Source organism: Poecilia latipinna, unplaced genomic scaffold, assembly GCF_001443285.1.
Source record: "Poecilia latipinna isolate Pla-1442-1.1 unplaced genomic scaffold, P_latipinna-1.0 Scaffold529, whole genome shotgun sequence".
In the NCBI taxonomy this organism is placed as follows: domain Eukaryota; kingdom Metazoa; phylum Chordata; class Actinopteri; order Cyprinodontiformes; family Poeciliidae; genus Poecilia; species Poecilia latipinna.
Genome location: NW_015113145.1, coordinates 371,923 through 395,372, shown reverse-complemented (window position 1 = coordinate 395,372; position 23,450 = coordinate 371,923). Strand labels below are relative to the sequence as shown.

The 23,450-nt window shown below is 36.0% G+C and overlaps 1 protein-coding gene and 1 long non-coding RNA gene across 3 annotated transcripts; one reads left to right on the top strand and one right to left on the bottom strand.

The window, feature by feature from the left end:
* Positions 1-4,760: 4,760 nt before the first annotated feature.
* On the bottom strand, positions 4,761-14,983 carry chmp2ba (charged multivesicular body protein 2Ba). The gene is made up of 6 exons (XM_015040822.1): positions 14,580-14,983; positions 11,590-11,681; positions 8,684-8,878; positions 7,526-7,628; positions 7,230-7,336; positions 4,761-6,202 (listed from the first exon to the last, which is right to left on the bottom strand). The coding sequence occupies exons 1-6, from the start codon at positions 14,611-14,613 to the stop codon at positions 6,083-6,085; spliced, it is 651 nt and encodes a 216-aa protein (XP_014896308.1). The 5' UTR covers positions 14,614-14,983; the 3' UTR covers positions 4,761-6,082.
* Positions 13,103-17,310, top strand: LOC106952608 (uncharacterized). 2 transcript variants are annotated; one of them, XR_001426025.1, is made up of 3 exons: positions 13,103-13,509; positions 14,379-14,429; positions 16,448-17,310. It is a non-coding gene; the product is annotated as an uncharacterized LOC106952608 (long non-coding RNA). The 2 variants fall into 2 exon arrangements; XR_001426026.1 differs by having other exon boundaries at positions 13,105-13,509; positions 16,453-17,310.
* The last annotated feature ends 6,140 nt before the right edge of the window (positions 17,311-23,450 follow it).

The following is a 23,450-nucleotide window of genomic DNA, read 5'->3' as shown; positions in this document are numbered from 1 at the left end:
TTAGAGGAAACTCAAAGAAATAAAAATACAATAACACACAAAAAGGGTAACAAAAAAAGTTTGTAAAAAAAAAAAAAAAAAAGAATCCCCTGTGTTTTTTGTATTAATTATTAATGTATCAAAATTTTGGTAACACTTTATTTGAAGGGGTGTGTATAAGACTGACATGACACTGTCATGAACATGACATAACATCTGTCATGAACATAAGTCTTTATGAATGTTTATGACTGTTGTCATGAAGTGTCATTCGGTAAATAATGACACTTTTAATGCAAAGTTGCTCTAAAAGTTGCTTTGAAAGTCCATTAAAAGTGCCAACTTTGCATTAAAATTATTATAATTTACAAAATCATGCAAAGTTGGCACTTTTAATGGACTTTTAATACAACTTTTAGAGCAACTTTGTATTAAAAGTGTCATTATTTACCGAATGACACTTCATGACAACAGTCATAAACATTCATAAAGACTTCTTTATGTTCATGACAGATGTCATGTCATGTTTATGACAGTGTCATGTCAGTCTTATGTACACCCCTTCAAATAAAGTGTTACCAAAATTTATTAGAAATTAATTCAGGCAAAATGCAGTTCCTTGCAAAAAATATTCATACCCTCATACAACATGTTCTTCATCGAGAAAGAAAAACACAAAATGGTACCAAATTATGAAGTGGAAGGAAAATGACAAATGATATTCACACTTTTTAACAGATGGCATCAAGTCTGAGTTTTTAGAAGTGTTTTTTTTATTATTTATTTTTTTTTCAGCTTTACTGAGTTAAAGCTTTTGAGAACCAACTTTAATTGGTACAGCAGCAACTCTTTTCAGGTATGCCTCCAGTGACTTTGCACACCTGAGGACTGATTTTGTATTTTTAGTTTTTCAGTTGAAGTTCATGTGAATTGATCCACAGTAAAAGCTCATCACCCATTGTGATTTTCTCTGAAGGCACCATCAGCTGAGTGCCTTCCTGAAAGCTTTAATCTACAACACTGTCCTTCAACTTATGCTTATTTGTTCCAAGGAAAAGTGAAAAAAATATATAAATCTCTTTTTCTTCATATTTATGTTCTTCATTCAAATGTTTTTGTTTTGCTCTCTCTTAATCAAACTACTTGAAAAAATGTTGAATTTCCTCTAGCTGAAGTTAAAATCAACTCTATAATATATATTTCAATTTTGACAACAACCTATTTATTTGAAAACTAATATATTGCGTCGTCATGTTTTGCTGCAATTTGCTTATTTGATGGACAATTTAGAGTTAAATATCAAGCTTTTAGACAATATAGAGCTTTTCAGTCTGTTATTTCTGTGATGTTTTGATTTCGGTGTTGCTTTGACGTGTCATACGATGGGAATCACCAGCCAGCGCTGACCCTGACCCCGTTGGACTGACTGATGTCTAAACAGAAAGCGAGAGGACTCTGACAGTTTGGACCTTGTGTTACTGCAACTGCAACTTACATCAAGAGCCAGTAACTGCTGTCTGGAACAGCTTGAAATTGATTTATGAGATCGATATATATGTTACATAAAACATCAGCAAGACTTATAGACAGTTTCTTTATTCTTGCCAAAGATGTCCAGTACTCGTCTGGTAAAATGATCCGGCTGTCCGAGTTGTGGACACTTGAATGTTCTCTAGGTTCAAACGGTGAGTTGAGTTTTAGGATTAAATATGTCACCTGTGCCAAGCCTTGTTTTTACAGCTCTAATATCAAATCAATGCACACATTAAGGAGACGGAGTGGGGATTCATAAATAAAACCAGCCAACGCTTTAATTCAGGAACAAACTGTTTCCGTTGTGACTTATGTTGGGTTATGCAACTCGAGTGCTGCCAGGGGAGTTAAATGCGGCGGGGTTATGGACGGCCAGTGCAATTCTTAGAGTGTGAAAAATGAAAGACAAGTTATGCCTTAAAGAGACTTGGTGAAAAGCTTCTTTGGCAAGAGTGAAAGTGCCTTTGTGTTAGTGATGCTGGCTGTAAGGGTAGTGTTGCAAATGTATAAGTTAGTCTTTGGGTCTCTTTTAACTTTCTATACATGTGTGATTGAAAGTTAGTTAAAATGCAGGAAATTTCAAAGCAAAACTCGGCAAATCATTGACGGTATCACCTGCTTTCTGTCATACCATGTAAATACCTAATGCTATTGTAAAGGAAACACATCATAGTTGTCACATATATATATATATATATATTTTTTTGTTTTTTGTTTTTTTTTGTTTAAGCAACAAAATACTGTTTTCACTAAAGAATGCATGTAATTTCTTGTCAGTCCAAACCATTCTGGTGTCTTTATTTGCTGTTTTTCAGAGTTGTCTGTAAATAAGCTCTAAAAGTCAAGTTACTCTGTGGCTGTGCAGTCATGATCAAAACCTTTAAGACAAATGTAGTTGTTCCAGATTTATGGATTCAGTTTTGCTTAATCATTTTTCTTTCAATGTTATATGTTTACCGTACACAGAAGTGGATAATAAACATTTTGTCAGTTCTAAAGGTTTTTACTAAGTAATACATAAAGTTTATACAAAGCATTGCATAAGGTTCTAAGTGGGATTAGGATCTGAATAACGCCCTGGCATTGCAATTTGTCTATTTGAACCACTCAGTTGTCCCTTTTTCCCTGGAACATGCTCCACCACCATGCTGGGGAAAACACTGTTCATCACCACTTTGCTCCTGGACGATGACACTCGGTCATAGCAGTGTTTTAGGGCAAAATTATGAGCCTGCTCCCTTAGAGAAGAGACAATCCCCAAACTAGAATGTGCTCAGGTACTTCACATAGCGTGGCACAAGATTCATGGTGAGGTTCATAGTTTTCATCTCTCCAGTCCATTTCACAGATGTTACAAGTCGCCTAAAGGATTTTTTTTTTTTCCTGCAGAAAACAAAACATTTAACCAGTCCTGGTGTACATTTTGTGTAATATTATTTTCTTCTTGATGTTTCCTTTGGATTGAAGTTGCACCATTGAGGTCCTGATCCCAGCCCACCCAAAGGTTTGATCTTGAACAATCACCACACTGCAGAAGAAACGATCACTCACTCGAATCCGTTTTGCAATAATAACAGTTGCTCAACTTTCTTGGTTTGCTCTCTGCATTGCAAATAAGGGTTTTGGAATTACTGTAATTCATTCACTTGCTAAATAATTGCATTTCACCCTATCTCTCCCCAATTACATTGCTTGCTAATGAATCTTTAAGCTGTCATATTTTGCTTTGTAACAGCACCATATGATGGAAATGTTGATAAAAGTTGCCATATATACAGAAATGAGCCAAAATCATTGGCTTGTCAGCATACTTCTAAAAAAACATTTTTTTTTTGTATAGATTAATGTGCAGAATTTATTTTGTAGGAATTTAGGCTTAATACATATTAAGTTAGTATTTTTCTCAGCATATTTCTAATAAAGGCATTGACGTGAAACTCACACTAGATGTCAGCAACAACCAAACTACAGTTTTTCTCTGTTGCTGAGTTGGTGCATTTCTCAGAACAGAATAGAAATTCTCAAAACTACTTGTTTAATTTTCAAATCAATTTGTTACTTGGACACATCAAAAAAAAAAAAAAAAAATTCAATGTTCCTTTCAACAAATTGCAAAGCTTTTGTACATCATACAGGCTCAGTTCTCTGCTTCTTCCTACATTTTCAATTGCTTTCGTCATGTTGATCAAACGGGTCTTTGTCTCGACCTCCACAATATTTAAGCATTATTTCATTCCATGCAAAATGCTTGAGCAAGTTACTATATGTCAAGCATATATCTAGATATTTCCATTAGATGTTTTTTTCTCTAAATCTGGAAAATTTTCAGAAAAGCCATTGCCTCACCAGTAATGATCATCACCACCCCTCACTGACTTTAGAGTGACACAAGGAACAAAAATTGGAAACAATGGAAGACAAAGGATAGTGCCAAAAAGTGTACTCAGACAGCACTGCTAAAGAAAAAAAAAAAAAGAATGAAGATAATTTAAAATGAGCTGCAGAATATTTGGACAGTCCAAATATTCAGACTTTATTCACCAGACTGCTAGAATAAAGTCTGGTGAGATGCAATCTTTGGATGTCATTTTAAATACCATATTTGGAGAAGAAATAGAACAAATATCCGCAAAACATTTTCTGGGGTAACGATGGTAACACCATCGTTTCTGGCTGTTTTTCCAACATATGGAACTGACGTCATGTAATCAAAAGCATGGTGTATATAGAAATGCACAGAGGCATTCTGGGTAAGAAGCTGAAACTGAAATAAATGTTCCAAGTAAAAATAATGATCCCAAACAAACTCACTTTGTTTCTTTTAAGAACAATACAGCAAAAATAAAAGTCTGGAGCCTTTACAATCTAACAAGCCATCTTTGAACTCAGTCCAGCTACAGAAAACTTTAATCGCAAATGTTGCATGACCTTTTTTAAAAAAAAGACAACTTGCTATTTTTAAATATACCAGAGGAAATTGTAATTTTTGAAGAACTTCAACTTAATCTTTGTGTGTGTTTCAAGATAAAGAAAAACAAAACTTTTGCAAAAAGGGGATGGACATTTCATTTCCTGGGATGTTATTTCTGAAAAATGAAATAATAAAAGTCAACTTGTCACGATTTCTTTCAACACTTTGGTTGAGACAGACACCTGGTGTCATAAGAAAGTTCAAAATTAACTTTCTCCCTCACATAAGGTGTTTTATGTGAGGGACCCTTCATATGGAAAAGCAGTATGAGAACCAATCAGAATCGTACCTGAGGAAACTTTATTCCTTATAAAAGCCATAAACCTTTTACAGAATCAATTTACAATGACAAAGAAGTAAACAAACATGAGTACGCATGCCTTTGAAAACATACTCCCCCCCCAAGGCAACGGCACTCATCAAAATCTGTTAAGACCCTAATTCTGTTTACAATTATGTTAGACTGGTGCATGATAGAAGAAGAAATAATGAGCAAAACTTCAATGGAGTGTGTTGGGCTATGTGTGCCGCACGCGTGCAAGAGTGACATTTTCAGTTCATTTTGAATGAACGATGTGGAACTAAACGGCCAGAGAGAGAAAGATGCAATGTTTCATTGAACAGATATTACAGTCTCTCTCACAGAGCCTGAAACTGCTGACATTAACAAATCACTTTGTTGGAAAATCAGACATAAAACATTTTAAATCACAGTGTCATTTCAACATACGCGTCCATTATTTTGTAGCTGTAGTGTGCATGTGTGTGTAGTTTCTTTTGTAAGAGCCAGCTGACGATTCCTAAAGAAAGTAACTGCACAGCAGCCGAGAGAGAAAAGAGACTGCAGAACCAGCGCTTTTCTGCAATCGCTGATTAAATCAAACAGCCTAGAAGCCAAATAAAACCTTATTTAATGACTTTACATCAACAGACAATTAATTTAAAATCCTGCCAGTCTTCCATTAAGCCTGAATTAAACTTTAGCGGCAAAGTTAGCGATGGTTATTCTAACACCTGGCTGTAAATGTCCTGTAAGCGATAACAAAAGAAAGCAAAATTGTCCACTGGGAGTTCTAATGGAGGTGGATCCATTCAGAGAAAACGAGTCAGATGGGTTTAAATGAACCCAAAGCAACACAAACATCAGGTAAATGATCTGAGAAAAAGAAAGCAAGAGCCATCTGTTTATTGACAACCCCAAAGCTGTTTTTAATCACCAAGTCTTGCATTAAAACTTTCTGGAGAAAGAGCATCCGTCACTGATTACAGGACAAACTAACTGCTGGCCAAACAGCCAAATGGAAAAGACATTTCCAAACTGCATTTCTAGCCCTTCCAAAGACAGATTACCAAAGTTCTTTGGGCCAAGTTGTGGCCTTCCCAGTATCATAATAAATATCTTCTCATAAATACACGTCCAATGAACTTTAAGGCAATATGCATAACAACGTGAGGAAATTCTGCCTTTTTGCCTTTGTGTGTGTAGAATAGTGTATGCAGCTTTTAAACAATGACAAAACTAGTGCATCCGACAAGAGTCCGTATCAAACAGTTTTGAGTTGCACCAGCTTAGAATATGAACAATAACACAGCAGAGAACTAATCCACTCCCAGAGCTCGAAGTTGTCTCTCGATCTCGTCGTCGGAAATGGTGGCGCCTTTGGAGGAGGCAGCGGCGGCACCGGGGACGTTCTTTCCTGCAGCTGGTGCTCTGACCATCTGAAACCAGAAGATTGGCAGGAAATCCCATCAGCAGGAAGAATTATTAAACAATCACACAGCCTTTTTTAAAAATCACCAAGTATAAAGGATTGCTTTCCCACCCTACCAGAAAAATAAGTAAAAAATACAATTGACAATAGGTGAGCTGTATCTGTTATACAATAAGATATTTTTCTTTGAGATGACAGCTTCAGAGATTTTAGAAAACTAATGTGTGAGAAGACGTGGCAACTTTGTAAAAAAAAAAAAAAAAAAAAAAAAATCACAAATGCTGCTGTATTTTAGAGAGTTTATAGCCGATTCCAGTGTCGGCACATATTGCAGCCAAATCTTTGATGGTAAACCATCCAGTGTTGCAGCCTTTTGTGACACAGAATACCTGGTATTGTACAAGTGCTTTGAAATTTTAAAGCATAAAATACGATGCAACAAAAATGAAAAAAAAGGAGAAATAATTTTCTAGTATGAAACACTGTTAGCACATTTCTACTACTTTAAACTGAACAATTTTGTTTTCTCCACCTTAATGAGCTCCACGCTTTGCCGGAGCTCTGATGAAAGATTTTTCCTTTCAGTATTTTATAGACAAAGAATAATATTATCAAGCTGTCTCTATGTTCACTGCAGCTGTGGGTACATTTATTGGACGACGTGTGGATTTCTGCAGTGTGCAGAGAGGTAATAATTCATGTAGCCCCCCAGGGGGAGCCAGACACACAGCAGACGGAAAGCGTGGCAGTAACATGGCTTGAGCCTGAAGAGCTGTAGGCGAGCCCCACCGTGCGGCAGCTGTTATGCATTTTAACAGCGATAAAAGAAAAGCCATGTGGAGAGTGTGTTGTTTTTGTAGCCAAGAGCTTTTACCTCATTTAGAAAAGACAGGCTTGTAAAAATCAGCAGACAACCCGTTTCTTTTTATCCTCCCAAAAATGTTTGCGATTCTCCTTTAGGTAATGATGAGAGCATAAGGGCTTAAATGTATTAGAGTAACTTCAAATAGACGACATCAGAGTCGGTATCTTACCTTCCCTGAGATCTCGATGCCGATCTCATCCAGGACCTGGTTGACAATGTCCTGAGATTCTTCTTCATCCCCAGATTCATCAAAAATGTCATCTAAAGTGTCGTTGACTGGACAGATACAGATATAGGGAGGGGGAATAAAAAGACAAACACAAAATTTAAAAGTCAAATTGAAACTTTCATCTTGATTTTTATTTACTTGTATCTATTACCAAACATACATTCTCATATTAACCCTCTAAATCTTTGTGAAAAGCTTATAAACACCACATGCGTTTGTGCACCATGTGCGCTTACTCATGTCCTCGGTCATCCCCATCTTCATGTTCTCCTTCTGGAAGTCCTGCATGGTTTTCAGTGTCTTCTGCGGATCCATTTTCTTATTCACGGCCTGCATTGTCTTCAAACGACAGAAAGGAAGTGAGATAAAATCTCTTTCAGCTTTCTTGAAAGAGCAGTGCAGACTGTAAAAACTGCTCAAAGAGGCATAAAAATACTTTCATGCTTGGTTTGTTAGAATACTTGCCCAGCTGATCAAGAAGAAATGGGCTGTTTTAAAAGAATAAATAAAGCCAAAAATTACTAATCACTACGTTTCCATAAAGAATTGGGTGTTTTTTAATAAAACCAGTTCTGACAGCAGCCAAAGCTTGACATTAGAATGACTTTGGTGGAAAACTACCGTATTTTATTAACTGTAAGTCGCTCCAGAGTACAAGTTACATCAATAAAAAATGTGTCATGAAGGGGAAGAAAGATTAGAAAGAAAAAGCCAAGCTAGGAAAAATGTCTAACTTATAGTCAGGAAAATACGGTATTGGTTTGGTTTTAGATAAGAGGCTGTACGTCTCGTACTGCCTCCATTGTTGCAGAGATAAGAGCAGCAGGTAGGTCTAAACACAGACTGATCATTTCCATGTCATACAAACATAAATGTAACCCACTTGGGTCACTGAGGATGACATCATACCCAAGATCTTATCTCCTGCTGACGCACTTTTCCATTGGTTCAAATATTTCTCTCTCTTTCCATCATAGAGAACTGCACCCATATATTTGTGTCAAAATAAACTTAGTGCATATATTAAGCTGTTAATATTTTTGTCTTAAAGCGATCACACCTCATCACCCTCCATTAATCTGAAGCCTAATTACATTTAACCTGTCAGTGTGTGGTTGTACAATACTTCGCTCCTGGCCATTAAATGCTTGTCACACTTCATTAACAATAATGCTGGGACTTCCCTTAAAACACATATAGCTTGTATAATAACCATTTTCTTATAAATGTTTCCATTAAGACAAAAAAAAGTCAAGACAAAAAAAAATAAAAAATCCCCAAAAAACAAGTGATAATTTTTCTTGGTGTTTATATGTACAATATGTGAGTGGAAGTAATTCCTAAACATTTAGCACATCTGACCTCAGAGCAGCTAATATGGTGTAGGATTTTACCTTGGCTGTGGTAGACATGGCTCCAGCCATCTTCATTTGAGAGTTCATGACTTTAGTTTGCGTTGACATGGAGGTAACCTTGGAGCTCACAGCGTACGTCCGGTTCTTCTGCTTCCTAAGCTGAACTAACTGCTTGGCAAGAATCTTACAAGCCTCCTTGTTGCCACTTTTAGCCATTTTCTTGATCTCCAACTCCTGGAGAGAGAGAAAAAGAAAAATAAATAAATAAATAAGCACGAGGCCAAGTACAATCTTAATTTGTTTTCTCCTCGAACATGGTTTTCAATGGTTTTGACTGGAACTTTGAAGTTTTTGTTTTCTAATTTTTCTTAATATTCTTGTCAATTCAGACCTACCCTCAAGATATTAGTTGTTGTTCCATAAATAAAATAAATATCTTCAGACACACTTCACATTTTATATGTGTTTGTATTCATAAATCTCTCCAGACCGACAGAGATGTTTATAAATAAAGACGCCATAAATACCGTCTTTTAGATCAAATACTATTCGCTGGCAAGCCAAGCCAAGCATTTAGCTTCAGTAAACATGAGGAAATATGCTGCTGCCTTCAGGGATTGTGTGTGTGGGCCTGAGAGTGTGAGAGCATCCCAAGAGATGAGGCAGAAGCTGAGGGTTACAGTAAGCTAGCCGGTCCCTCGGCTCCAGAGTGTATTGTTTATTTCTTGCATGCTGAAAGCATGGAAGAAATAACTAATAATAAATGATTTATATTTCATACAGTCATAAAAAAAAAACACTCCACTCAGCTATTTTCTTCGGCCTCTTAACACAAAACATTAATGGACTGTCATTTATCAAATGCATTAAGTTCAGTTCATATTTGTTGATCTGTAAATAATTTAAATGCAAAAATTGGGGCTGAACTGTAAGGAAATAAGCTGCATTACCAACTGCAATGTCAGAAAAGCTCAACATATCAACAAAGAAAAAGTGGGGAAGAAAGCACTGTTGGTAGTATTGATTGGAGTCTGAATATCTAGAGGAGAGCCTTGTTGTGATGGATAACTCCTCCCTCCTAAACACGATCTAATGCAGCACTCAGCTGAGAGGCTGTTGTGGTTTTCCTGAAGCAGTCTAAATGTACGATGCTGTTTATTTATTTTTTTACCATCTGCAGAAAACATTAGTAAATGCTTTCAATTTTTAACAAGCTGTTATCCAGAACCGAATGATTTTCAGCTTAATAAGCCTTTACCTCTGCCCATGTGGTCAGAAACTCAAAAATCCTACCTTTCTCCAGTCAGTGAACACACCTAAGTGCTATCAACAACAACACATTTTGGCATAGAGGTTACTGGGTGAAGACTCAGCTATTTTTAGAATAAGTGAAGTTTGTAGGAGGCATGTGGGCCGTTCAGCTCCAACAAAGAGCTAAACTTTGGTAGATGATGATCAGTTCACTCCTTTGCCATGTCTGAGTTTTTACAGAAAAAAAATTACGTATTTAGCAGCTCTATGTTATACTTTTAAACACTGATACAGAAAGCAGAGTTTTTTTAATGACAGATATCCTCAGAAATCAAAACTTGAACTTAAATTATTAGAAAAAAAAACAGTTTTTGATCTCTTTTTTAAAAATAAATTAATATAAAGATTCAGTTGTCAGTGTGGTTACATTTTATTGTGCTGTTGTAATGTCCACTACTCTCAGAAAAAAAAAAAAAAAACAGTTTATAATCAAATTCAAACTAGGAAATTTTTGTTAAGTCAACGGTTTTATGCAGAAAGAAATGACTACCCATCCCTAAAAGATAATGCACAGAGAATGTTTATAGTTGCTAGCTGTACGAATCGTGCTCATAATCTGATAAATTAATAATTTATTCATTAAATTATCCTCCTCTACTCCTAATCTAAATAATTAATGACAGTTCATGGCTAAAAGGCGTGAATTAAACATTTTTGAACACTGGTCGTACAGTTCTTAAAGACAAATCAAAATGGGGTAATTGGTTTTGGAAGGTCGTGGCTTTGTAAAAAGTGAGCATTAGCTTCCAATCTGAAAAATAAGTTGTCCAAAAATAAACAAAGAGAGCTGCTCAAACAGAATCAAAGTTCATTTGGCCCTCCTTAACTTTATGGCAAATAAAAAGCAATAAAGCTGGTACGCAGCATAAATCCACCTCAATAAATATTAATACGCATATATGACGACTTTTACTTTGACTGTAAAATTTGACTCATTTTAACACATCCATTTCATTTTGCTCTTATGTTCCCTTGTGTAAATAGAATATACATCATAATAAGACATACTTTGAATCTTTGGTTCTCTGCCGCTTTTAATAAAGGCTGTGCCTATAAATCTGAGAGTTGGCACATTTTCTTATTGGAAGCACAATGGGGGACCCTTATGATTGTGCTAACTTGCAGATTAAGGTAATTTTCATTTGTCAACCAGGATCCTTTTAATTCAGGGTGTACAACAAAGCTTTTAAAGACCAGACTAATTAGCGGAAAGCATTAATGAAGAACAAAAATGGGGTTCCCAAGGGAGGTAATTATGTCCCACACGATATTTACTTAATACAGCTAAATGAGGAAGACACTCTACGCTTCTTTCATCTTACTGAAACGGGACATGTAACGTACGGCTGTGGCCTCATGGAGCGAGCGTGTGCATTTTGCTTGCCTGGAGCAAAGCCCCCACATTGGCTCATTCTCTTCTTTTCACTTAGATCCATGAGCCACTTGGGTTTAGTCCTTAGTGGTGAAAGGGAGATTTAAACGGATTTCTAGGACTTTTTCTGTATGCATCATCTGCTGGAGGTCCTCGAAGCTTTGATGCAATATGTAGAAATCTAACAAAAATGCTCTGCATGGACATTGTTTCTTACTTTCCATTTCTTGAACTTTATTGGTTAGTGTGTGTGAATTCTGACCATTTGTTTCTCTTGTTTCTCCAGCGCTGCTCGGTCCCTGGTGATCTGTCTCTGAGTGCTTCGCAGCTCCTTAGACTGTTCCTTGATGACGTCTTTCGAAAATGTAAAAACAAGTAAGACAGAAAGGTTATGTATCAATCAACAAATCAGGTTTTATTGGTAAAACACTTTTCATACAATCAACTTTAACAGCAGGTATTTTGCAGAAAGGGAATAGAACGCAAGCAATAATCACAAAAAATATTATGCTTTTCAATAAAACTGAAGAAAATGTCTAGCAGAGTTTAGAAATAAAGGAAATGCAATCCCATGTATAGATGTAGAAACTACAGGCAAATATTAATATTCAAATATTAAAATACCAGATTCTTAGTAAAAAAAAAAAAATACTTTAACCATAATACAAAATAGCAATAATACTAAAAATTTTATTGTATTTAAGATGAAATATAAAATGGCGATAAAATCTTAATTAATAAATTAATAAAAACATCAAAATTAAAAAAAAAACAGTTTGTTGATTAGTTATTAAAGTTAATAGGATAAAAGCAAGGCAGAATTATTAAAGTTAAAGCAAAAGCCAACATATGAAAATATGCACTTCACTTGCTTTCACAAACAGATGCAAACCATCAAACATTCTTTTGACAATGATAAACACTCTTAAAATACATAAATACATGTTCGTTAGATAAAAGCTAACTAGAAAAATAGGTAAATTAACCTTTTGTTAGTTACTTATTTCATAAAAAAAGAAAATGGAAAAAAAAAAAAACAACATACACAAAAGAAAAAGCAAACACTTCTCATCTCTTACAATAAAGTCAATGGTCTGCAGCATGGCTACTGAAAGAAATCTAAAGCACAATAGTTTTAACCTTTGCAGTAGGCTTGTTTGATTGTCTTTGTCTATTGCATCCAAAATACCACAGCAAGACCAGCAACACACTGAATACACACCGACAACTGTGGCAACTGCTCTGGCAGCTGACACCAAGACTGAATCAGTCAGCTCCAAGCAGCATCATGTGAAATATTGCACAATCCTGAAGTCACACAATGAGAGCTGACTAATCAGAACAAAACAATCAGGATAATTCACACGGCTACCAGGTTAAAAAAACAAACAAACAAAAAAAAACATTTATTTGAGATTGTCAATTCAAAGTCTAAGTGGGCATGCTTTTGAATTTTAATTATGTTTTATCATTTCTTAAAATGAATGAATATATGCATTTAAAGAAGGAGAATTTTGTGATTTTAAAAATGAAAAAAAGAACAAAAAATCAAGAACACGCCTAATAAACAGAAAAAAACCAATTTGCTTTAGAATATAAATGTTGATCTGATCTTCTGTTATTAGAGCACCATCATAACTAAATATTATAATAGTTATTTCAATAAAAAAAACAATTACAAAATATAATTTAGGAGTATAAAAGCAAAAAAAAAGACAGCTTTACACAAGTTCTTAAGCTTTATTTCATAACTGAATGACATCCTGAGAAAGCAGCATTGAACGGCCAAATAAAGCCGATTCTTTCAAAGTCAGCAAACGATAAACTAGTTAGAATCACATCACTACAGTGGACCACTTGTAGGGATGATGCATAAGTGCGTATAAGGTGACGTGCCGCCAACGTATCAAAGTGGGAGGGATATCATCCTACAAATATGTGCGATCTCCCCCCCCCCCCCTCCCCAACCACGGGAAGTAAATTTAAAAATCGGCCAGAAACCCCTCCGACGACCAGACACAGGGCAAGAAAAAAAAAATCCAAAAACTCTCTGTCCGGAGAATGAAAGGGTGAGGGAAGACTCAGGAAATGCATGAGACAAGAAACGTCAAAAAAAAAAAAAAAGAGAAAAAGAAAAGCCAGCATTAAAGAAGATCTGTTGACAGCTCAACATACTGTGAAGGTAAGGAAGCACAGTAAGTACAGTATGCAGATTGTTGCTGTGGGTGAGGCTGGAATGACAGGGATGGGAGGAGTAAGTAAGCAATGCTGTGGAAAGATTTTCCTACTCCTGCTATGCCTTTTTTCCCCCATTGAGCCTGGATCTATAGTTTAATTCAGATTTTCATACATCATTTTTTTTATTTTATTTTACAAAAAGTGAAGAAGTGGATATTAGATTTTTATGTTCTATTTGGGAAAGAATAATTGATTTGTACATTTTTAGGAAAAATGTGTCAGATTTTCCATATTGACTCTGAATGGCTGATTGTCTTGCCTGAAGAAATTATTAAAATATTCATAGTGTAAGGCTTTCAAGAATCGGGTTACTAAAATTAATAGGTTAGAGGATGACGGCATGCCAAGACGTCATAGTTAAACAACCCTTCAAATTCATTACGCAATTGTAATTTTCCCTCTCTTGTTCCTTATTGTAGTCCTTCTGTACTAAAAACCCAGTTAGCAAAACCAAGTTTAAGCAGAATTATTAATGGTAAATGTTATGTCTGAAATAAAAAATAGAAACGTAACCACAAACGTAGGTGTTCAAAACATTCGACTAAGAACTATTTGTAAATATTCGGTGTTTTGTCATTGAATATACTTTTAGCATATTCAATGACATTCATTTTTGGGCCATTTGTTTTGTATTCCAATTAATGTACATAAAATCACATTTTCTAAGTTTGAGTGACAATAAAAACATCCCCTTCGTACAACCTCAAATAATAAGTTTACTTTTATTCCTCGGTTATGTGGTGAGAAACCCAGAAGTTCTTTGACGTTTTTAAGTCATTTGTTTGCATTTTAACTATCACATTCCTATCCTAGGTTATTTCCTTGAATCCGGGTAGTTTGGGAGCCTTTCGACGCTTTCTCCAGGTTAGTAACGTGACTGGTGACTCAACAAAACCAACAACAGGTTCAACGAGTTATTTGGGGATAGCTAATTCAAACGGGAAGAACACATAGGCTGAAAACAAACGGGCTAAAAACAAGTTAGCTAGCTTTTGTAACACAGAACAAACTTACCATCGACAGTCTTCTTCTTGAAGAGGGAAGCCATGTCTCTACTCTGTATATAACTAACTATAGAAATTAAATTCAAACCGTGTACTTTAAACAGTACTAATTCCTTTCGTCTATACCGTCAGCACAGGACGGTACGTCTGCTTTACCAGCCTTCGTTTCCTGGTTGACTTCTGCTGTCGGGAGTTCCTCCCTCAGCTGGCGTCACGGCGGGACCTTTGTGCTGCTTTCAAGTGTACCGCGGAAAAGTCTATTTCATCTGAATATGTTTGCCAAAAATGCCAAATTAAAAAAAGAATAACAATAAGTTCGAGCTATTTTTGGGTGGTAAAGATGAAATTAAACTATTTTTTGTGTTGGTATCTTATCTCTACCTTCTGAACTAAAAACCAGTTAGAAAAAACCGTTGGGGATTTAAGCATTGTTGTTACTACCGTCAATTATTTTAATGATAACAGTAATTAAAAAAAAACCCTCTCATGAAAGTATCATCAGTTGTTGAACAGAACAGTCAATGTACTGTTTTCAGAATTACAAAGAATAACTGACAAATCTAGTCTGCTATTTTGGATAAGTTGTTTTCATAATTCTCTTTGACATCATACTCCTTGTGTCTCTTGAATGCAGCAAATAGACGGAAGTCTATTAATGATATAACAGAAATGTGCCCTTTTTATCTGGATAAAAAGGCTAAGAAAGCAAATGAAGTCAAGTCAGCTAAATGTATCAATCTTCCCAATATGACCTTTGCAACTTTGTTTCTGTACCTTTTCTGTATTCACAGGAATTGACATAAAGCACATAATCATATTTAGTGAACTTTTTCCACATTTTGTCCAGTTACAACTCATCAGTGTGAAAGAGGAGAAATGAGTTGTTTTACTGTTACTTTTACACATAGTCTGAAAAAGCTTAATGCATTTGAATAAAACCCACTCCAATGTCTATACCATTTATCCTTGCAGGGTCAAAGATTTGGGCGAGTGCCTAGACAGGTTCCCAGTCCATCACAAAGCATCCCTTAGACACTGAAGACAAATTACCATGCTCAGCAACTGACTCTTACCTAAGGGCAATTTAGAAAGACCAATTAACATAACAGTGATTTTTTTGGACTGTATAAAGAAACTAGATTACTCATGTATGCAAAGGGAGAATACAGAAACTCCATTCAGAATGACCCCAGGTTTTTAGTGTATCAGCAGTAAAAGCTGATACACGATACAGCCCTAAATGACCAACATTGTAAAATTTGTATTAAAAGATAAAGAAATTTTGAAATCAATATTATTTTAAAATTTTGTCCACATTACGTGCTACTTTATGTTCTAGACTATTACATAAAATCCCAGCAAAATGCCTGTAACACAACAAAATGCGATAACATTCAAGGGATACGAATACAATTTATCTAGAAAATCACAGCCAGTTACACACAAAAAGATAATACACCTAAAGTACATACTGTAGGTGGGCAGTGCTTAAATGCTGAGCTGAAGTCAGCAACATTTGCAGGTGAGTCGACAAGAGTCAGAACAAGTTAAACAAGTTAAGTTTGGATAGCTCAGTGCCGATGACATCAGTGCAACTAAAAATAATTAGCTACATTTATTTGTGTTTGAGCACAGAGCAGTGAAGTGGCTTCCCTTTTTGAAGACAGTCCATGAAATTCCCAGTAGAGCAGTATCACATATTGCATTCCAAATTTCATTTCTTGCCTTTTTATCCCCAGAAGAGAGCTAAGCTATCCAGTCTGGTTTGTATTCATATATTCCTTTTTTTTCCTGTGTCATATTAACACTGAGAGGAAGTTTGTGTGGGACAAATGGGACTCTTGAACCATAACCAACTCAATTTTGTGTTTTGGTTAGAACAGGAATGAATGCGAGAGACAGAAGACAAGCCGTAAAAGCGTGTGGGGACGCATCCTGGAACGATGTGAGACGCCAAGGGTGACTTTGAAAGAGGAAGATGGGTAGCCCTCAGCACTTTTCCCTGATCTCCAAGGAGGGCAGTATGTGTGAATGCACAGTTGCCTCTGTGCATCGGCATGTTGTCCTGAGGCGTTACTCTTGTTAAGGTTATTAGAGAAGATGTTTAGCACTAATCAGAGGAGGGCCAAAGGGACCACAGCTAAATGGTCTCATCATCAAAGGGCCCTGGTGGTGATAAATCTAGCCCCAAGCATTGAGAGGTCCGGCTGAAAGTGTAGGTGCAAAATCAGTACCTAGAAATTGAATTTGGTCATTTTTTATCTGCTTTGTGGACAAATTGCTATTTTATCAAAACAATGAAGTACTCAATCATATTGAGGATTTTTTTAGTTTTAATTATTACTCTTATATTTTAAGCTTGCTCCTTTTTCAATGTAACAAAGGATAAAAAAAGAAACAATGGAAACGTGAGGAAACATGTCCATCCTTATTTTTCTTTGTTCACTGCTTTTATAGATCGGATTGTTTCCTACTTTCTCCACTTAGTTTTTTTTTCCAGTAAACCCATTCTCTTCCTTCACCGGGTGATCTAGCCTCGAGCAAACTAGAACGTAATGCTAAGGCACTAACTACAGTGTGTCTGCACACAGACCCAGCAGAGAGAAAGAAACAATCATGTGTGAAATTAGATTTCTCCACAAACAGAGGGGAGTCAGAGCCATAAAGTACACCAAGCTCCTCGGCTTTGAGGGATCAGCCAAAAATAAATAAATAAATAAAAAATTATACAAATACCTTCACTTGATGATTTTTGCAATTATTTCTCTGATGTTTCTTTTGCTTCTCTTTTCTGGTTCAAACTCATTGACAGATGCTTAGATATGAGCCCAATTATGTCCTAACAATAATAATAATAATAAAAAATAGTTAAATGTTTCAAACCACTTTAAGTGGGATTGTTTGTAGGTGTAATTTGAGCACCAAATTTAAAAAATTTTCCCAAGGTCTCTTGCACGAGTATTTTTACTTGTTGAATCTTTTCGCATTTTATCATTTCGCAAGTATAAGCAATTATTTTAATAGAAAAGAATTATGTAGCCAAAAGTAGAAGAAAAGTGATAGTTTTCAAACGTTTACAAAAATCTATTCTAACCTAATCTAAGTTGTGACATAACGCAATCAGCCAAGTTTTATCAAATTGAATAATAAAGGGAACTTGTCTGCATTGTTTGATAACTATGATTAAAATAGAAAGTTTATAATTGAATTTAAATTTGTCAGTACAAAGAATAGAATATTTGTTGTGAACTTGGGCTGCATAGATAAACTGAATTCAATTATTTGCACTCAGCCCCCCTTTCCATTTCACAAACTAAATGTACAAATGTTGGGAGATCCTGAAACACATGATGATGTAAGTGTAGAGAAAGGTATTTCTGCATTTTCTCCTCACAAATATGTGGTATTTTGTTTTCGTCTATCTCTAAAAAGTTGGATACAATACATCATTATTCAAGGCAAATATTTAGTTTTATTATGACAACATGCTGAAATTTTCTAGATGCTATACACATATACTTTTGCAAGGCCCTGCATTTGCACTATGATTTAATGGGAAGCAGAAGTAATATCTTCCAAACTAGTGCAAGACATCAGGCAATCTTGCTCCTGAGATGCTTCCTTTTTATTGTAGCTGAGCTGAGCTTGGTGCCGTATTTCAGCAAAACAAAGGATCTGATCGTATATCACGGTTTATCATTTGCATTGGAATTTTATGAAATCCCCGACAGTCTCCTCAGTGTGTATCTCATTTCCCTGTTTCACAAACATACAATAAATTCTGAGTGGTATTGGGGTAAAGTATGTGAAAATATGTCATTTTATTCCCCTCACACCTGTCAAGCAACTGCAGGCTGAAATATTGTGTACATGAACAGAGAGACAGAAGCTGCAATGGGAGATTTGGGATTTTAGGAGTCCCTGTTCACTCTGACGGATACATGGTGGGTTCACCACTGATATGTCAGCAGAGACATTGTCAAACAGAAGGACAACACATAGGTTGTTAGACAACCTGTCTGAAGAGAAGAGAAAACTCAAGTTTAGGAGCGTTCTTGTGCTTTTTTGGACACAAAGATATATCAGCATTATGTGTGACAAACACAAAGTCCCCTCTTCAGTCTAACACAAATGCAGCTGAAGCTGCACACTGCTTTTGTTTTCTCTATCAGCCTCTTGAGGCTTACAATTTACAACCCCCAACAATCCTTAAATTGCTCTTTTACTTTCACTAGGACTTCTTGTTTTACTGGTTGGTGGGAATCCTGTTCACACTATAATTATTGGTACCGCAGCTGTTCACATTGCACTGTCCTTTTATTTCTACTAAAGCAGCACTTGTAACATTTTGTTCTGATAATTTGACTCAGGTGTGTCAATGAATCAGAAACCCATCTTACAAGTTGCAGGACACCATCCCTCGAGGACTGCAGTTGAAGACCCCTACTCTAGATCGTCCACAGTTTCAAGTCCTGTCTTATGCTATTTGCTATTCAGCTCATTGCTCAGGTTTTCTAAAGGACTTTGCTCTGCAGACTGAAATGGCAACAGAGAAGCTGGATTTTGTTTGTGTTAAACCATTTCTGTGTCGATTAGCCACATGTTTTGGAAAAAGTCACTATATTTAAATCATCTAACTGGACGGGTTGAGGGTGCTATGCTCTTTATCACAGGTTTGTATGGCACTTGAAAGCAAATAGGTTCACATCGGAATAGATCCTAAATTTTTAATTTAACGTACAAAGAATTATTTGTATTTTTTTATTTTTGTTTTTATTTACCCCCACTGAATAAAAGGAATAGAAGTAAAGGTTATTATTTTCCAAAATTTTATTGTCAGGTGGGACTGTCTAAAAATAAATTAACTTCTTTCAAGACTTTTTATGTACTTTTTCATGGATATGGAGTGAAATGTAAAATTAAAGCAAGTATATTCATGTATTGTTTTGAGGTGTTTCCTTTGAATGACAACATAATTTTAGCTGATACTGTTTGCACATTATGTTTTGGCACAACCTAAATAGGCATTTCAATTTGAATTTTGCATGTTTACTAAACAAAATTGTTTCAGGTAAGCTACTTCTTCTTGTTTAGCTGTACGCCTATTTACAACGATTAAAGATTTTTAAAAGTAATAAATCAGAGAAGTGGAATAATCCTGTTTTAAAACAGTCTATTTGAGAATTTAAGTAAAAAGTGAGACATGTTTATTTGATCATAAACAAAGTGATGGAGAGGAAACAGGACATATGGATGACAGCAGGTGTCTGAGAGAACAGGAGGGAGGAAAAGGAAGCAGCGGGGAAGGCGCAGGGCAGGGGAATTTGGGATGGTCTAATAAATCGAGTGAGTGACTCCACTCTTCTTTGCCCGTGGGACAAATGTACTTGCGCTCACCGACGCAGCGCAGCATCGGGGAATAGCGAGTAATGAGAGATTATTTCACCCTGTAGTGTTTGCTCATCACCACTGCCACTCCCGGCGTCCCCAGCCTCCCATGACACACACACCCACACACACACACACAGAACCACAGAAAAAAAAAGAAATAGAAGATGTAGTGCTTGGATGCAGTTGTGGAGTTACATACAAATGACCAGTGATGAGCCACAGACATGCACACACATTCACATACACATCCTAAAGGCTTGCTGGTTTGGTGAGTAAGGTCAAACAGTAAGGTGTTATTGTTTAAATCTGCTGCTGGCACCTTTTTTGGATTTCACACTCAGTGGGGCACCCACTCGGTTATACCATTCAATGACACGCTCTTTTTTTTCCTACAGGTTCTTTTTTGCCTGGGGATGCCAATCTGTTTTAGAGTATGCCCTACACGTGTCAAACCAGAACTCTTTTTTTAAACTCTCTCTTCCTTCTCTCTGGTCCATGGTCCTTCTTGCCCCCGAGCCAAGCTGCAAATACAAGAAGTGGGCTGGTGGTCCCAGTAGGGGTCCAGGATCAGACGAACCATTAGCATGAGGGAATTAGAGTCATTAAGCCTGGAAGGGCAATAGAGGACGAGTCCTTCAGTCTGGAGAACGGGGATGAGGTCTACAACGTTAGATGTGGGAGGATTTAATAATAAGATAGGTGGCTATGCTGTGCAGTGAGAGAAATCATAGTTCCAAATCTCAGTGAAACAATGTTTGAAAGATCATTAGGCTTTCACCAAATTATACAATAGACCTGCACTGTGCCTTAAAAAGTATTCAGACCCTTGGAATTTCTATCACACTTTGTCACATTACAGCCACTGAGTAAGAGAGCCTACTTATTTGTTCATTTATTTTGTTTTATGATGTGTGAAAATGATAAACGGTTTTAAAACCATTTTACTAATAAAAATCTGAAAAGTACAGGGTGCAAATATTTTATATTTGGTTACCTTTACTCTCATACTAACCCTCAGAGTGTTTTAGAGGTTTGTTGCTAGCTTTGTGGTTCATGGTAACAGACCTCTAATCCAAACAATCCCCACACAAAAATTTGGTCTTGGCAGCATAGAAATGTAGGGAGGCCTTTCTTCTGCGGGCATAGAAAAGCATGGCAGAGGTAATGGATTGGCGTATGGGGCTAAATGCAGGGCAATGCTGACGCACACCTCTCAGATGCCACAAAAGATATTAGACTGGTTCACCTTGAATGGTCCAGCTTGCATGTGTTAGAATGGCTCAGTCAAAGTCCAGAGCTTGTGGGTCTGTGTCTTTGATGTTCTCCAAATAACAATGTACAGTTCATTACTTACATATGCAAACCTACCAAAAAATACAACATTTGTAATTGAAGGGAAAGGTTGATCTTCAAGGTGTACACTCATACAAATGCATGTCACACTTTTCAGATTTATGCTAGATTTTAAGAAGCAAGCCTAGATTTTCTTTAAATTCACCATGATATGATTGTTTATGTTGGTCTATCATATTAATTTGCAATAAGTAATACAATTGAGTCACAGAATGTAACATAATGTTGTTTTAATATTTGTGACTGAGGCACAAAAACAAACTAATCATACATATCACCTTCACATTATTGCCTGCAAAAAAAACTTCTTGGTATTTTCTTCATTTTTTTTTTTTTTTTTTTTTTAATTCAGATTGCATGCTGGACAGCACTTTATTACAGTCACACAAGGTATCAACTCGTAATACTTCAGTGTTTTAAACAAAAAAAAAAATCCATTAAAATTTTCAACACTAACAGTTAACCGCATAATCCTATTCGAAGTCAACTCATTATTAATTTCACACATCTCAGCAGCATAAATTCAAATGTCTGGTGTAAACATCAACTTATTACTTAACATTTGCCGTGAACCGTCCTATTTAACTTTTAAATCCATGGTCATTTTGTTTAAAAGAAAACTTTTTTCCTGAAGTGACCCTCCGAAGAGGAGCAACATCAGTGAAGTGAGTTCTTCTTCTCTGCTGTGACCCTGCCTTTGAGTCTCCATCATTTCATTAACTTCTTCCTGGTAGCCTGAGTAGCTGCCATTATCTTTACACATGCAGAATGGGAACTAAAGCTGGAGGATGGACTGTGTAATTATACGCTTTTTACACAAGGTCAGTGGGGCGACTCTGAACTTCATGTCCAATGGTTGCTCTAGAATGGCCAGATTTCATTGGTACCAACACATGAGCATGCAAAGTGTAAAAAAAAAAAAAAGATGTACTTTTCTTTTTCCAAAGAACACAATTAAAAATCTCATTTACGTCTAGAAACTGCAAAAATGGTGAGAACAATAAAACCCAATCAGTGAGCTAATGGATACTCTGTAAGTGCTTTTGTTTTGTTTTTTTTCCTCAGCTTGACATTTAAATTTTGTTTCCATTAACTTACAAATGACTCTTTTCTTCATTAAAGTGCAAATGACACCACCAGGTTGTTATATATCATCCTGAAACTCAATTACACATTAAGACTCATATTTAGGTCTTTTAAAAGCTGGGACTCTTTTTTTTAGTGCTTAGGTGTTCTTTTTTTTTTTTGTTTTGTTTTTTTTTGTTCAAACCTTATTGATGATCATTGAAATCCCAAAATTGCAAATATTTTTGTTCTTTGAGATGAATTAATTGTTAGACTCCTCTCCTGCCCAAACTCCACATGAAGACAGTTCAAAACAGAGGATACTGAACCCATGAAATCATTTAATGTTGACATTTGAGAAATTATTTGTTTTGTCTACTGGTTTAAAATTACATAGCTGGAAAAAAAAATTAGGATGTACAAGAAGAAGGTATAAAAGACCCTAACTCTCTGAATGCACTGTCCTGTACCTACCTATCTCTGTTTGAAAGTCACAGTTTTGAGGTAATAGAAGATGATCAGACACCAAAATGCCTTACTAATTGTTGTCTAGAAGCATTATTGGTGATCTTTACTCTGGGTAGAAAAAAAATATTCATGGTTTTAAAATGGCATCAATTCATGCCGATTGATTGCTGGGGCCATGATACAGTTGCCAGCCCCTCTAGAAATCTACAACGTTAAATAGATATAAATGGGTGGATGTTTTGAGATATTGTTCCTTTTCTGTCATCTTGAAGCAGATTACCTGTTCTCCTTAACCTTAAAAGGCACTTTGTCCACACAACATCCAATCCCTGGATTATAAGTTATTTTTAGACAATCCACTCTATGTGATTTTGAACATTGAACTTTGGTTGCTGGTGCCAGACAAGCTGCTCTCAGCTTTGCTGCTGATCTAATGGGATTATCAGGCAAAACTAACTCTCAAGGTTAAATCTTTTCTTCTTGAAGTAATTGAAACTTCAGGAAATTGCCTTCCTCACATCAAGATGCTTGAACTTGTTACCATAGGAATGGCTGACTGCACTGTTAATATTAGCAAACAATTGAACAGGTGTACCCAATTAAG

Excerpts from the sequence above, each read along its gene's own strand:
- chmp2ba (XM_015040822.1), bottom strand. The coding sequence starts at position 14,613 with ATGGCTTCCCTCTTCAAGAAGAAGACTGTCGATG. Across the intron at positions 7,629-8,683 it reads CCATGTCTACCACAGCCAAG|ACAATGCAGGCCGTGAATAA; the intron begins GTAAAATCCTAC and ends TGTCGTTTGAAG. Across the intron at positions 6,203-7,229 it reads GCATCGAGATCTCAGGGAAG|ATGGTCAGAGCACCAGCTGC; the intron begins GTAAGATACCGA and ends TTCTGGTTTCAG.